Below are 16339 nucleotides of genomic sequence, written 5' to 3'. Positions count from 1 at the left end.
TATCACCTTATGTGTGTGGATGACAATTGTGCTTGGAGTTTCAAATCTTCTGTCGTTTTCAAGGCAAACATATTTAAAGTGAAAAGTTACAATAATAATCACACATGCGGCTATGGTGAAAGATACTTAACACAATGTCAAGCTACTTCGGGTGTAATTGCTAGTATAGTCAAGGACAAGTATGTTAATCCAAAAAACGTTTACACCGCAAATGATATAATAGAGGATATCCAAAAGCAACACGGGGATTGAAGTGAGCTACATGAAAGCATGGAGAGCTAAAGAGATAGCAACGGCAATGATAAGAGGGAGTCTGAGTGATTCATATAAGGAGTTGCCGAAGTATTTTTATATGTTGGAGCATACAAATCCAGGAACGGTTACAAAGTTGCACAAATCAGAAGATGGATGCTTTCTTTATGCATATGTTTCGCTATATGCATCTATCAAGGGTTGGGAGCATTGCAGACCGATAATGGTTGTTGATGAAAGTTTTCTTAAAGCAGCATATAAGGGTATCATATTGACTGCTTGCACACAGGATGGAGCTGGTGAGTTGACTGCATCTACCTTGTTTCTGTAGTTTGTATAATGTTGTAGTGTATAAAAGTGTATAGGATTTTACAGCTGTTGTTTTTATAAAATTTGCAGTTGGTATAAAGTTGTATAACTATGTATATGATTTGTATAACTGTCTAAATCCTAATATCTATTTTGTATAAACAGGAAAAATCCTTCCACTTGCATATGCAATTGTAGATTCAGAGAATAATTAATCTTGGGAGTGGTTCTTTGTCCAGATAAAGGGTATTTTTGGTGTTAGGGAAGGGTTGTGTATAGTTTCAGATAGAAACGAAAGCATCTTCAATGCTACAAAAGTTGTGTACCCAGAAGTACCACATTATATTTGCATGTTTCACTTGTGGCAGAATGTAAAGCGCACATTCAAGAAACATCACAAACAATTGAAGGATATCTTCTTTGCTTTGGCTAGAGCTTACACGATAGAGAAGTTTGAGTATCATATGACAGAGATGTGCAAAATTGATCCGAGGGTGCAGTCTTACTTATTCAAAATTAGCTACGAAAGGTGGTCTAGGGCATACTCCAAAGTGAAAAGGTCGATGGTAATGACTTCCAATATTGCAGAGTCAATTAATGCAGTAAACAAGGATGCTAGAGAGTTACCAGTAATGTGATTGCTGGATTACATGACAAATTTGCTACAACAGTGGAACAACAAAAACAGAAAAAGTGTAATGGAGACATCTACAGAGCTTGGCGAAAAGTACGACAAACTCCTTCGGGAAAATCTAATTGCATCGGAGCAAATGACGGTAAAATGAATCAAATATAATTATGCTTGGCACTGCTGACTTGCATTTTACTGCTTGTATAAGGATGTATAACTCTGTATAATAATGTATAATGTTCTTTAACTTTTTAAAAAAAAATACTTTTGCAGGTGAGGCCTGCTACGGAGCAGTTATATACTATGTTTGAAGGGGTAAGGCAAAACATAGTGTGTCTTGAAGAGGGAACATGCAGTTGCAGAAAATTTCAAATGGATGAACTTCCATGTCTGCATGCTTGGGAGGTTTTGAAGAACCAGCAGCTAAAACCTGGCCAGTATTGCTCTTTTTACTACAAGAAGGATAGCCTCCTTAGAACTTATGAATTTCCAATGCATCCAATGCCAGATGAGAGTTTATGGGTAATCCCAACAGAGGTGCTGGAAGATGTGGTCCTACCACCTAAAGGGAGAAGGAATTTAGGAAGGCCAAGAAAGGAAAGACTCAAACCTGCTTAAGAGAAAGAGTCTAAGAGGGCGTTTTCATGTTCTGTGTGTGGACAAGGTAGTCACAATAGAAAAACATATAGGAATCGACCAAAATAAATAGTTGGAAACATAACACTTTCTATTACATTTGTTGTCATGTTGAGTAGTTAAGTTTCACAAACAATAGAGTTACAAATGTTGAGTAGTTAAGTTTCACAAGCAATTGAGTTAGAAATGTCAATAAAGAATTACAATTTACACTATATATTGCAATTATGTTAAATATTTTTCATTATACATGTTTTGATTATCCAATAATAGTGTCTTGCTGTTTTTAATTGTGCTAAATATATTGATAGATTGTACAAATACAAAATAGAACTGCAAACAATCAATGGTATTATATGTATACAGATGTATAAATGAGATTATAAGTTTGTATAAATTTGTATAACTACGTATATTATTGTATACATATGTATAAACCCTGCAACATTAACAAAACTGCAACCATAATGAAAATACATACTTTGTTAAAGGACAAAAGCAACTGAAATATTCATTAAAATGTAATTCATTCACAACCACAATGTGTAATGACTACCACAAATTACACAAAAATAAAAACATCTATAATATCCTTTAAGGTTATCTCACAAGTAGCAGAATAGTACTTAGACAAAACTAGGCAACAACTCCTGATACATAGCAAAACTACAGTAAAATGAAAAAAACAGAACTACTTTCTCGGTCGTCCCCTCTTCCTCTTCCTGAAAAGTCTCCATGTGATTTAATCACCATTAATTGCACCGGAGTGTTGTTTTTTCCTTCCATAATCCCATAATAGAGATCCCTACCTAGTGCGAAGTGTCACAATATCAAAATTATCTTTTCGAATTTCCTTACCAAGGATGAAATACTCAGTAAATCCAGCAACAAAAGTACCACAATCACTGTAATTAAAAAGAAACAAATCAGATTCAGATAGGTACACTAATAGTTCCTCAAATAATAAAAGAGGACATCCAAGTTCTAAGACAAAAAATAAAACAGAACAACCATCATTACTAGATATCTTAAATATAGAAATTTATACACTATTATACAGAGGTATACATATTTATACAAGGTTATACAATCTTATATTGTGATTTTACAAAGCTATATATACACTATGGGGGTCTCAAACAATAAAGATATGCAACAAATAAAAAAAGGCATTAGAACATAAAGTTATTAAATACCGTGTCAATCAAAGGTCAACCACAATACGTAAGTTAGTGGAACCAATCCTTCGTGGTCACATGACACAAGCCAAAAGTAAAAGCTTCTGCAAGCTTATTTACTTCATCGGTATATATATTTTTGGCACTTCAAATCACAAAAAATAAAAAGTAATCAGAACTTCCTTCATTGATAAGTATAAAATCAGAACATGAAAGATTAAAGAAAATGAAGATACCTTCGCCTCGTATCCATCTCATTATCAACAAACGCGCAAAACTCTTTAGCCAATGGCGACAATGGATCAAAATCATCAATTTCGATCGTGAAAGGATGCTTGATATAAAAAATGAGCTTGTTCGCCGATCCTGATGCCCCCTAATCAAAAACTGGCAAATATGGAGATTTGGCATATTTTCCTGGTATTTTTTGTTGAACTGACCGTTCAGAAAAAATGTAATCATCTTCTACGTCTATGATGGATGGTTTGTGAAGCACAATTTGGGACATCTGTAACGCAGCTAAATCTTCATCGCCAATGTCATCCCAAAATATGTCAACCTTGACATCACCTGCTGCCCTTTAGACAGAGAAAACCAATAATAAAAAACTTTCAAAAGGAAGAAAAGAAAAATCAGACAAAAAAAAGATAAAATGCAGAACGAATACCATGATCAACACCATCAGTAACTCTCTCGTCAGCTAGCGCGTTATCTTGATTCACTTGATCGACAAAGTCAGGAACAACATCATATTGATAGCCATCAAATTCGCTGAGACCAGATGTATTATCATCAGACACGCGCTGACGAATCTAATAAAAACAATAGAAAGAGAAGGCATAATTGTTGAGTGATGATTCAGAGAAGGCATAACTGTTGAGTGATTTGATTTTATCAGTAAAACATTACCTTAGAATCAGTAACATCCTCCCTCGTTTGCTTGGTTTCCTTCATATTCAGAAAACTGAACACTTTTTCAAAGGAAAAAACTACATAATTGTTGAGTGTCGTAACTGTATCAGTCAACTACAACAACAAAATAACAAAAGTAAATCAACAACCATGTTTATAACCAAAAAATCATGTATATACAAAAAGTACCGATAAACTACAGAAAAAACTAAAGCTCCAGTACCTTTCCAACAACACTCATCAACTTCTCAACTTCAGTATTCAACAGATCAATGTGCATCGAAGGATCATAACTCAGGTTAGGCTGTCGATCCATATTCTGAGGAAAAGGTCATTTAGACTGTTGCTCCGTATTCTGAGGATAAGATTGTTTAGATTGTTGCTCCATATTCTGAGGATAGGGTGGAGATACAGCGACAGAATCATCATTGTGAAAGGCAGGCACCTCCCCTGATGCAACATCATCAGCATTAACTTCAAAAAGCGTGTCGATGTTCAGAGTTGACATCTCTTCACGAGTAGGGGAAATGTTCCTATAGTTCAACTACAAGAAGAAAAACTGGATTACAATAGTAGAAAAAGAAAATTGTGACATATTCATAAATATACATACTTACAAAAAAACTGAAATCATATATAAAGAAGTATTATAGTACAAAATGTTTACCTTGTTGATACTAGACATGATCACCCCGCCAATCAAATCCGCATATGTTGGAGTTTCAGTGACTTTCCAATTAAGAATATGTGGCACATTTGTGCCAACACGAACAGCTAGATACTTGTCAACCATAGAGCAACACTCAAAAAATCATATTTTTAATGCAAGTGGCAAACCTCCAAGCTTATACATTATCAAATAGTCACACTGTCTGTCCCTTATTGTCTTTAAAATATCTTCAAATGACTTTTTTCCCCAAGCATACGTCTGATATTGACCACTTGCAATGATATCAAAATCATCTTTGTTGATACCATGATTATTGGCATATGAGAATATGAAATGATGGACAAACACCATCAAGGCCATCTTGAACGCATCTTCTCCGACTTCCAGTCCTTTTTCTTGAAGCGATCAAGAAGCTGCCCCCTCGTTATAGCCTTTTTTCCATCTCCTGGAAAATACTCTTTTAGCAACCTATTGACATCTTGTTTGTCATAGAAAGTGGCGTCTTCTTCTACACACTTCAAACCAGTGATAACAGCAAACTCTCCAATGCTAAAATGCAACAAACAACCATTAATTTTCACCCACAACTCCCTTTTCCCGTCCTGGGACGACTTCCCTCAATAGTATACAATGAATAAGTTGATTTTGAATTTTAAATTGAGGGAGGTCCAAGAAGTACCCAAAACAACTAGCACAGAACATTTGAAGCTAGGTGTCCGTCAAATATTGCTTCAAAATGCTCACAATATCAGTCTCGGTATGGGAACTAATCCTGTTGTGGAAATGATCAACTGGATGTATATAGAAGTCCTCAACCTTGTATATGGAAAAATAACAAGAAATAGATCAGGAACAAAAACTATACTAAAACATTGTATAAATATGTATAAATTAGTGTAGCAGTACTTGTATAAAGATGTATAAACAGCTGTATAACTTTGTATGAAATTGTATAAGCATGTATAAAATTAATAGCAACATAGGGAATACCTTCAGCTTAGCTTCTCTCATACAATTTGCAGCGAATAGCAAACCTTTGTTCTTTCGATATGCAATCAAGACCACTCTCACCATTGTCCTTGATCTTTCTCCTTTTCGGTTTAACACTGGGGCCTACATCATCTTTATTAACCAAATCAACTTTCAGCTTTTCTTTTGATTTTTCAGGTCTCCCACATTTCTTACTCCTTATTCTAACGATGTTAACCGGAGTATGAGTATTACTCGTTTGCGAACGAGTCATTCGACTGCTCTCTTATTGTAACTTTTTTGTAGGAGCAGGAGACTCAAAATCATCATCATCAGGAGTCTGGACATGCGTATTCGCTTCAGAAGCAGGGGTTGAGGGCAAGTCCCTCGATAATTTAACTGGAGTGGGAGTATTCCTCGTTTGCGAATGAGTCATTCGACTGCTCTCTTGTTGCGAGTTTTTAGGAGAAGCGGGAGACTCAAAATCATCATCATCTGGGGCCTGGACATACACATTAGCTTCAGAATCAGGGCTTGAGGGCAAGTCCCTCAATCTTTTCGCAAAATCTAACTTAACGCCTTTTCCAGCAACCTTCATTTTGCTTTTAGAAGCAGGTATTTTTGAATGCATTTTCTACAATAAAACAAACAAACAAAACTTTAACAAAGTGAAGACAAGTGAAGGAAAACACAAAAAACAAACCAAAAATAAAGGCCATGAACACAAAGCAGAGGCCAATTTTCCCAAATTGTAACAAAACTCAAAAAATAAAAAATTCTACCCTAAAAGTCGAAATAACAAAGCATGCAAACTGAAACATCAAGTTTAAGCCTAGAACGAAGATAGAAGGAACACAAAATCAAACGAAAAACACAACAACATTGTAAAGAAAATAGTCATAATCAAAAAGCAAAAAAAATAAAAATAAAACAAAATTCAAAACTAAAACTGTGGTAAAAGCATAAAATGAATCGAAAATTACCTGAAAATAAGAGTGAAAGCTCGAAAAAATAGTTGAGACCCAACAATGGAGGTCGGTTGCCTTCGTCTCTGAGAAAAAACGTGAGGAAGAGAGAGAAAAAGAAACAGAGAAATTGAAATTGAAAAACGAAAACCGTTGTTTTAATATTTGTGGGCTACCAGGTGAAAACTAAATTTCACAACATATACAACCTGGGCTAAACCAGATAAGGGCTTCAAATGTGGGCTATTCTCGAATGGGTTGTATGGCCCAAATAATATATGATGTAATTTCTTCTTTAAATTAGCCAACGAATATATAACAAATATATAATCGTATATAATTATTATATAATTTTTTTATACTAGCTAGAAAAATAAATAGTAGAATAGACAGCTATTTATGTAAAGATTCCAAAATCCATGTTGTCTAAAAGTTACACTATGGGCCAACCGTGTATGCTCCACTTCTGTAATACGGCCCAATCATAATTCTCATACCACCTTTAGGAGATTGGAATTTTATATTTATAGTCGCAAATCCCTATTTACTTTTTAGACGAGAACACTATATTTACATAATTGACTTGTTAAACAAATGTGTTTATCCAACTACTAAGTCAACCAATTCTATCTTTTCATTCTTTTCCCTAGAAGTTTAGGTGGAGTAGTATTTTATTTATATATCTTGTATATTATCATATTCATATTTTATTTCCAGTGCCTCGACTACTTGTTATGTCTTCTTACCAACTATGTCTATGTGTTAGACTTAATTTTGTTTGATACCTATCAACAATATTCTAAAGTATAATCTGACTGAAACTTGTACCAAGTCAAAGCAGCATTAAAAATTTAAGAAGATGAGAGAGAGAGAGAGAAATTTGGTTGACTTATAGTAGTGACAGTCAAATCAAAATAAAAATGAAACACACACACAATGAGTTGGAGTCCTTTTGGAGTTCGGCAGTCCTTTAAATTATTTATTTTGTCTAGGTACCTAGAATCGGAATTATTAGAGTACTTATGAGTTTTATGATAAGTTCTGCACTTTGCTGGTAAAGTTGTTGTCATGTGACCAGGAGGTCATAGGTTTGAGCCGTGAAAATAGCCTTTTGCGGAAATGCAAGCAAAGCTGCATACAATAGACCCTAATGACCCGGTCCTTCTCCAGACCCCGCGCATAGCGAAAGCTTAGTGCACCGGACTGCTCATAGTGCTTAGGTGTTTAATGATAAGTTCTATACTTTGTCTTAAGTACAGGAACATGACTCTCACTCTTGAAATTATGAAATATTGGCTACCAATACTTATATTCTTTCTCTGATATAATTGTCTAATATTTCATAGTATAAATTATTGTTGCAACTATATAGTACGTGTCTTTTGGTTTCAAACTGAAAACCAAGAAAAAAATTGTCAACAACACACCAGTAAATTTCATATATAAGCAAGTAAAAGTTCTGGTTACAACTTTGGTTTCCTTTTCTCAAAAAGGAATACAAAAAAAAACAAGAACAGATAAAAATTCCACAGTATATCCCATTTTGATACACTTTACATTGATGAAATCATAGGAAAAATTCAGATAATAAAAGTCCAAAACATTCTCTGAAGAACTTGTTTCTTATCTTGATCAGCTGCACAAAATGGAATAAACTGTGAAATCAAATACTAATATATATATATATCAAATATTCTATCACTCATCACTATATAATAGAGGAAATTTTTACTCCTCTTATTAAACAAACAACAAGAAACTAAGCCATTTTTTCTCTTCATGTCCTGACCAAAGGTGAATTCATTGGAGAATGAACTGGTGAATTCATGAAATCATCCATTCGTCGAAACGATAAGCTGATCTGAAGTTTGCTCCTGCTGCATTGTTTCTTAACTGCAGATTTACTGTTAAGTCCTTTTGTTTGAAGCACAAAGTTCCTTATCCTTCTTAGAGCAATTCTCATAGTTTCATCGTCCATATTCGCGAAACAAACTCTAAACCAACCTGGTTCAGAACAATGAAAAGAACAACCTGGTGAAACATTAAGTCTCACTTCATTGATAATAATTCTCCACAATTCTAATTCAGATTCAAAAGTTGACTCTTTTAGTAGTCTTCTTAAATCCATCCAGAAAAATAAACCAGCATTACTCTTCAATGTACTAATTCCAACTTGTGCTAGTCCTTTAGTAAACATCCCGTGTCTTTTTCCTAGTCTTTCTGAGCTCTCAGCAATGAATTTTTCGACGAAAATTTCATCAGACAACATTGATGCAATCAAATGTTGTGTCTGTGTTGAAACTAGCCCGAAGCTTGACATTTTTCTAGCAATGTTGACTACTGTATCGTTGTATGAGTAAACAATTCCGACTCTGAATCCTGGAAATCCCAAATCTTTCGACAAGCTATACACAATATGGATCAAATCTTTGTTGCATCCGACATGTTCTTCAACTATTTCAGAAACACTGATGAATTTTGGCTGATCAAAGACAGTAGCAGCATAAATTTCGTCGCATATTAAGTGAATATTTTTCGAATTTATGAATGTTACTATGTCTCTCAGTGTGTCACTGTCAAGAAGAGTGCCTAATGGATTTGAAGGATTGTTTATAAGCAAACCCTTTATATTAATATTGGATTCTTGAGCTTTTCCATATGCAGATTCTAAGGCTTTTTTAGTGACCTTGAAATCATTAGAACTGTCACAAACAACAGGAAATAGTTGTACACCAGTTCTCCACCTTAAATCTCTGTCAAATCTGCAATATTACAAATGCAAAATTATTTAGAATATTCCTCAATAAGTAAACTAAAAAAAATAGTTGTTTCTTTTAAACTTTGTTCCTTGTGCTAGAGAGCAAACTTGAAAACCATGCAACTTTTTTTAATGCTTTTTACAATACTCAAGTAGCGGAGCCCGAAAGTTTACAAAAAGCGTTCACCGTTTAATATACATCTATAAAAAATAATTTTTGACCTATAAAAATAATATAATTTTCTATATAGTCAGTATAATTTATGTGGCTATGCCACACCCTATTTGTCCTTGAGAGAACAGAGGGAGACATGACTGATGAAAATGAATTAGGGATGACTTTATGGGACAAATGAGAAATAAATATATTTATTATGATACAACTTAATAAAAAAAAATTGGACTTTGTCACTTAGGAGTTAGGACCACAGGAAATTATGAAGGATGTTACTAGAGGACCCTATTTTCTCTGTTTTGTACAGATAAGTAGTTGATTTCATGTCCCACATTAATAATTTAACTAGGTCCAAACACCCAAAATAAGTTAAAAATATGCAGGTCAAGGGAAGACACTTGTGATAATGATTTGTAAATTATAAGAGCCCCTAAGTTGATGAAACAAATGAAAAAAAAAATTAACTTGGATTTTCATAAAGAAAATATAAGTTGGTAAGGACTCTAAGAAGAGTTTTTTTTTTTTTTTTTTTTTTGGGTAAGGGTCCCTATTGTGTTAAGAATTCAAATAATGAGGTTTTCTTGATTCGAGTTATGAGAATGTAGAAATTTCTTATAGAAGCGTGAGTTTTACGTGGTGTAAAAATAGAGTTAGTCGAGTCAGTAAATTTCGAATACTGAATTCTTACCCCGGATAATATGGGGTAGGAACCAAAAATGCATCTCCAGGATTGGCCAAACAAAAAGCCAGTGTTTCATGAGCTCCAGTTGCTCCTCCACTCATAACAATGCGATTTGGGTCAAATGTGACTTTGTCTCCTCTGACTTTTTCCATAAATCTTGCAACTGCCTGAAATTAAGATTCATTTATATTTATAAGGTAGTTAGAACACTGAATAATTTAGAGTATAAAAAAATAGGAATCTGAGTTTAGCTGGTATTTTGCTTTTAAAAAAAATCATACCTGTCTAAATTCTGGCAAGCCATGATAGTCTTGAAAAATGGCAATATCTTTGAAATCTTCAGCTCCTTCAATTGTGCAAATGGAGGCTTTTGGGTTATTGACCACCCATTCTTGGATTAAATCAAAGCAAAGCTGCAAAATACATCAAAATACAGAAATTAACAAAAACTATAAAGTTTTCAGTTTTAGCCATTTTATAAAGAAACAGAAGATAATATATCATTCTTTTTCTCTTACCTGATTTTCTGCAAGACCCATCTGAATAACTCCATTAGGATTGTTAGTGAGATGAAAAGGATCAATTTCATAAGCCTTCCAACCATCAAAATAAGCTGAGTTTTCTCCATGTCCATCATTTGTGGCTATTTTTGAAAGAAGCTGCTGCTTTTGGACGTTGCCTGAAATGAACACCATTTTCTGAAAGTTGTAGAGTTGGCTAATTTGCTAGAGGTTATATGGTAAAAGAAGTTTTTAGACTTTGAATATTTTTGTACAAGTCTTATAAATTTGTGGAATGAAAATTGAAGTGGAAGTGATGCCTTATTTATACTAGTAATTCTAAGTGCTACATTGTCATGGTCTCTAAAGAAGTTTCCATGAAAGATAGGATCTACACGCACGCGTAACCAACCCCCCCAAAACCCCACCCCACCCCACCCCACCCCACCCAAACAATCTCCAAACACCTTTGAAAAAGTTAGTATTTTTTTTTAAGAAATACAATCTTGAGATACGTTAGGTGGTTTAATTAGTACGTGTGTGTATATGCTAATAGCGCACTAGTTATGAACTGTACAAGTCCCTTCATTTCCCTACTCTCCCCACCAAACATTATTATAACTCTCGCTCATAAATACAACAACAAAAAACCCAGCTAAATAACACGAATAGGGTATGGGGAAGGTAGTATATACGCAGACATTATCCCTATCTTATGAAAATAGAGAGATTATTTTCGAAAGGTAGGGGTGGGCGTTCGGGCAGTTCGGATTGCATATGAAAATTTCGGTTTGGATTTCCTGTTTTCGGATTGAAGAAATGACAATCTAATTCAAATAACTTCAGATTGGATCAGTTTTTTAAGTTCGGTTTCGGATTATTCGGTTTGGATGTTTTGGATTTTCGGTGTTGTACTTATAAGTTTAGAAGTCTTTCTTTTTACAAAAATGAATATCCAAATAAGTACTTATGTTAAATTGCATAAAAAAGTTCCGCATTCTCACCACAATTATCCAAAAGAAGTATTCAAGTAATGAAATTATTATCAAAAATACAATAGAGACACTAATGCGGGCGATAAGAAGTAGAAATAGTAAAATCATGTCCAAATAGAAAGTATTGTCACAGTAACTTGGTAGTTAATATTGAATATATGAGATAATATATAATGGGTAGAGTATTGAACGTATTACTATTGACATATGGATAATTGACTAAATATAAAGTATAATTTGGATTTTCAGATATCAAAAATTCCAAGTACCAAATCCAATATCTAATCCAAAATTCAAAAATTTTAAAAATTAAATCCAAAATCCAATCCGTAATCCAAAAATTCAAATTAAAAATCCAAAAAATCGGATTTCGGTTTGGATTTGGGGTTTGCTCAAACTATACCCACCCCTGCCGAAAGACCCTCGGCTCCTCGGGGATAAATATGAAATGAATTCAACTTATATACAATGAATATAACATAATTAACTTTTGTAAGTATATTTAATTAGTTATAATACGTGATATATCGTAGATATTACCTATTTCACCAAATTACGTTGACCTGATAGTGTTAAAAAATTATATACTCTCAGTGCTTAGAAGAATAACTCATAGTATAAAATACATTCTCTTAAGAAAATTGTGAGTCTTTTTTTTCGAAATCACTGTTTGGTCATGACATTTTTGATTTTTGCTTGTAGATGAATTTCAGAATTTTTCGAAAATTGAAAAAACTCCAAAAGATTATTTTTCAAAATTTTCACTTCAGATCACTTACAAAAATTCAAATCCCAATATTATTTTCATGTCCAAACACAACTTTAATTTTCAATTACCATTTTCACTTCGAAAAATAAATTCACTTTTTCCCCGAAATTAACTAAAACTTTCTACGAAATGTTTCCCAAAAAAAAAGAGTAAAATTTACAGGAACTTTAGAGAATTTTTTGACGACTCTTTCAACTGATCAAGTTTTGAAGGTGAGGAAATTCTCTCTATAAAAAAATCTAGTTTTGAAGGCTCCGTAGGCTAATTACTAATGGCTTCATTTTGTTACTATATATGATCGAATCTCAAATATAATTAGTGTATAAACTACTTCTTCAATCCTTCATTTTATACTTGATGAAATAAATATATAAAAATGAACATGTAACTTATATTATTAAAGATTTAACTAATTTCATGTTATATTGCATTATTGCAAAAGGCTAAAAATTTCTAATGCAAATAAATGTCGGCGAATATGAGCAGTTTATGTCAAACTAATGGATAACATAAGGAATTAACTTAGCTGTTTGGTTGCATCTTTTAAAAACTAAGTGTAGGTTTAATCACAATCATGTCGGATCATGTGTTCATTTTCTAAACCTAAAAGACAAAAGTAGGAAATCGTACGTGTGTTTCTATTTTGTTGCTTTCCAAATTGATTGTCTCTGCGATTGTACAGAAAAAGAAAAAAAATACTAAGTATTTTATATCCAAATAGAAAGTTTTACTTTCGAGCATAATGGTCCACATATAATTAATTATAAAACTACTGAAAATACTTTCTCTATAAGTCTTCAATGTTTTGCGCTTAAAACCACAAAGAAAATAAAAGAAAAGATCAAGCAATATGATTCCACACAAGGCTAAAAACCGTTATATATATATATATGTATATATATATATATATATATATATATATATATATATATATATATATATATATATATAAAAGAGAGAGATGAATTGGTGATAGCCGGATGATAGTCAGTAAGGGAATTGGTGGCTGAATTAGAGTTGAATTTAGTGGGTACTTTTTGTGGTTTACAAGGAGGGAATGGGTGAGCGGGAATGACATTCTCCTTCTTCTATCCATACAGAGGCGAATTTTAAGCTTATGAGTTCCTTACAGTCTAAAATTAATAAACAATAATAATCAAATGAATGAACTGGGTTCTAAGCTAAATATTCTCATAAGATTAACAAAATTTTCAATACAAAATCAAAGTCTAAGCAAAAGTTACTGAGTTCACGTAAATCTGCTCTTATTGTAGTATATCCTCCTAGAGGCAGATCCAGGATTTAAACCCTATAGGTTCAACTTTTAAATTTTTTAGCATTGAACCCATATATATTTTTAAAGTTTTTTTATTTATTAAACAGTCACCTTTGATCATTGATGTGCAAAAAGTTACAATTTGAGTTTGGCATCCCAAACTTTGTACATGATCATTGAGATGTGACTAATCTTTCATATATATTTTTAAAGTTATGTGTTCATATCTACTATTTTTGCAATTTTAATGAATTTTTACATATAAATTTTTACTCCGCATCGAAAATCATGAGTTCAATTGAACCCAGTGAGTATATGCTACATCCGCCTCTGGATCCCCCATATGTCCATATGACGATATTGTTCACTTTGAATCAAATCTTTAATGATTTCTCAAAATGTATCACATACACCATTTAACAGAGTTACTACACTTATATGTACTCGTAACTTTTATTTTTCGAACTTCTAATGCAAAACTTTATTCGCATACTCAATAACATATTTTTGAGGAAAAGAAAAAAAAATTGAGGCTTCTAGTATGCATTTGACTTGTGAGATTAAGCAAGTGAACTAATGATTATTACCTTCTTATACATATCTGATATGTTTAGCTTAAAACATAGAGCTAAATTGAATTTTGAACCATTAATTACGTACACGTTCAAGCACATGCACAAAAATAGAAAGGAAACGTGAATTATTTGCATTTAATTCGTTAGAAATCCTTCATATTATAGAACGCGGTCGGAGCCTCAATAATTTACTTCAATTTTTCAAATTCTTCCTAAGTTTTTGGTAGGAAAAAGAATGCTTCCTAAATAGAATGGTACAATTTGTACTTCTATTTCATGAAATAATACACTTCTTACTATTTTTGCATTGCATTATTGAGGGTACTTTATATCGTAGTCTTCACCTTAGACCATTAATGTAACATGGTCACAGTCTGTGATTCTCTCTTTTATATCCACACATAAGTTAAACAATGCTTTGACTATTTTGAATTTGGTAATATTGTTTACCTCGAAAATACGAGTAACAATTAAATTTGATTAGTGGTTTTAAAGGTATGTGATCTAGTTCAATACCAATTAATAATCAAGAAATATGAAGTACAAATGAAAGATAGAAGTGAATCAAACCAATGTTACTCAGCAGTGACCTCGAGCTTAGTAACCTCGAGGTGGGTTTAGAACAATAAGGACAATTAGACAAGAAAAGTAAAGTAAGAGCAGTAGAGCTAAGGACGATTCTTATGAACAGTAGGCGAAAAAGTAGAGAGTATACTCTTTGCTCAATGATTAGATGGTCTTACAAATGATTGGGGCCCCTTTTATATAATAGGAGAACCCTAAATAAGGTATATTTCTATTTATACAGTAAGGAATATTCTTGGTACAGTTGTCTAACCGCCTAGTACGGAATAGTACAATCCTATTCCGGGATTTGCATCATGATCTTGGGGACGTGGCAGGAATCTAGCTTATTCCGATACAAATCCATAACGTACTATTTCGGGGTCGAGCATACTTGGCCTTGGTGTTCCCCGTACTCCTATCTCCGGGCTTTGCACTCTGTCTTCGAGCTCGAGTCTGGTCCATCGGTCTCGAACTCAACCTCGCCCGGACTTGGGATTAGGATGGACCCTCGAGCCTATAAATCAGAATCATATGATTTTACCGTATACAAATATTTATATTTTCAAATTACATTTTCCTTTTACTCATCTCCGCAGAAGCTCTCTACTTAACTCAGTGGCGAAGCTAGAAATTTTCCCAAAGGTATTCAAATTTGAAAGAAGTGAAAAAAATCCAGACAAAGGGTTTTCAATATGTGCTATATACTTCTAAAACGTAATATTTTACCTATATACGCAGTGCAATTTTTCGATGAAAGATGATCGGTTAACCACCCTTGTGATTATTTGGCTTCGCCACTGACTTTATTCCCTTGAGAATTCGAGATGAAGAGTGCTTACCACTTGAATATCTTGTCTTCAAATTACGTTAGATGTAAAATACTACGTAAAAGGGTATTCAGGTCAAATCGAAAGATATTGACACTTGGACTTGCACGGAATGTTACGTAATTATAGATCGGATCAGATGCTTTTCTAATATATTGGAAATGAAATTTGCACAGAATGCTATGTAATTGATCGGATCAGATACTTTATAAATTAAATATTGGAGATTTTATGGGAGACTCTCTCTTAGGGCGAAGGTTTTTTTGTTTCTCACCTGGTGTTCGATATTTATATTTACATCCGATTAAATATGAATTCGCGCCGGAAAGTCTTACATTGGAGGTAAAGCGCTCCTTAACAAAGGTGACTCCATACCAGGGGCTCGAACCCGAGACCTCTGATTAAGGATGAATGAGTACTTATTGGTCAGTTGAACGCTTATTTGACTAGAGGTTTTTTCCTTCATTTTTTCTTTTTTGTTTTTTCGCTCAATGGTTATATCAGTATTTGAGCTCAACTAAATCCGAATTCGCATTGAAAAGTCTACATTGAGGGGGGGGGGGGGTTTAGGAGGGAGGGGTAAAGCGCTTCCTAATAAATGTGGTTCTACACTAAGGACTCGAAATTTTTAATTAAAGATAAATGAATATTTACCACTCCACTACCGTTCGTGTTAGTTATTTGAGGAGAAAT

The 16339-nt window shown here is 33.4% G+C and overlaps 2 protein-coding genes across 2 annotated transcripts; one reads left to right on the top strand and one right to left on the bottom strand.

Annotated features, from left to right (window-relative positions):
• The first annotated feature begins 262 nt into the window (after nucleotides 1-262).
• Nucleotides 263-1810, top strand: LOC107792557 (uncharacterized). Its single transcript, XM_016614781.2, has 5 exons — nucleotides 263-551; nucleotides 652-716; nucleotides 801-1190; nucleotides 1233-1337; nucleotides 1466-1810. Exons 1-5 carry the CDS (start codon nucleotides 263-265, stop codon nucleotides 1808-1810), a joined length of 1194 nt encoding a protein of 397 aa, XP_016470267.2.
• Nucleotides 1811-7934: 6124 nt separating this feature from the next.
• LOC107792558 (1-aminocyclopropane-1-carboxylate synthase) lies at nucleotides 7935-10949 on the bottom strand. Its single transcript, XM_016614782.2, has 4 exons — nucleotides 10656-10949; nucleotides 10419-10550; nucleotides 10144-10304; nucleotides 7935-9284 (listed from the first exon to the last, which is right to left on the bottom strand). Exons 1-4 carry the CDS (start codon nucleotides 10830-10832, stop codon nucleotides 8300-8302), a joined length of 1455 nt encoding a protein of 484 aa, XP_016470268.2. The 5' UTR covers nucleotides 10833-10949; the 3' UTR covers nucleotides 7935-8299.
• Between the last annotated feature and the right edge of the window lie 5390 nt (nucleotides 10950-16339).

This window comes from Nicotiana tabacum, chromosome 1, assembly GCF_000715075.1.
Source record: "Nicotiana tabacum cultivar K326 chromosome 1, ASM71507v2, whole genome shotgun sequence".
NCBI lineage: Eukaryota > Viridiplantae > Streptophyta > Magnoliopsida > Solanales > Solanaceae > Nicotiana > Nicotiana tabacum.
The sequence above is the reverse complement of the archived record's forward strand: the minus strand, read 5'-3'. Positions and strand labels throughout refer to the sequence as shown.

What these genes read in the sequence shown, in the direction of transcription:
- LOC107792557 (XM_016614781.2), top strand. Translation starts at nt 263, where the DNA reads ATGAAAGCATGGAGAGCTAAAGAGATAGCAACGGCAATGATAAGAGGG. An exon ending in TTGCACACAGGATGGAGCTG is followed by an intron (nt 552 to 651) that starts GTGAGTTGACTG and finishes TAAAATTTGCAG; the next exon opens with TTGGTATAAAGTTGTATAAC. An exon ending in AGGATGCTAGAGAGTTACCA is followed by an intron (nt 1,191 to 1,232) that starts GTAATGTGATTG and finishes TTGCTACAACAG; the next exon opens with TGGAACAACAAAAACAGAAA.
- LOC107792558 (XM_016614782.2), bottom strand. Translation starts at nt 10,832, where the DNA reads ATGGTGTTCATTTCAGGCAACGTCCAAAAGCAGCAGCTTCTTTCAAAA. An exon ending in TGGGTCTTGCAGAAAATCAG is followed by an intron (nt 10,551 to 10,655) that starts GTAAGAGAAAAA and finishes TGTATTTTGCAG; the next exon opens with CTTTGCTTTGATTTAATCCA. An exon ending in GCTTGCCAGAATTTAGACAG is followed by an intron (nt 10,305 to 10,418) that starts GTATGATTTTTT and finishes TCTTAATTTCAG; the next exon opens with GCAGTTGCAAGATTTATGGA.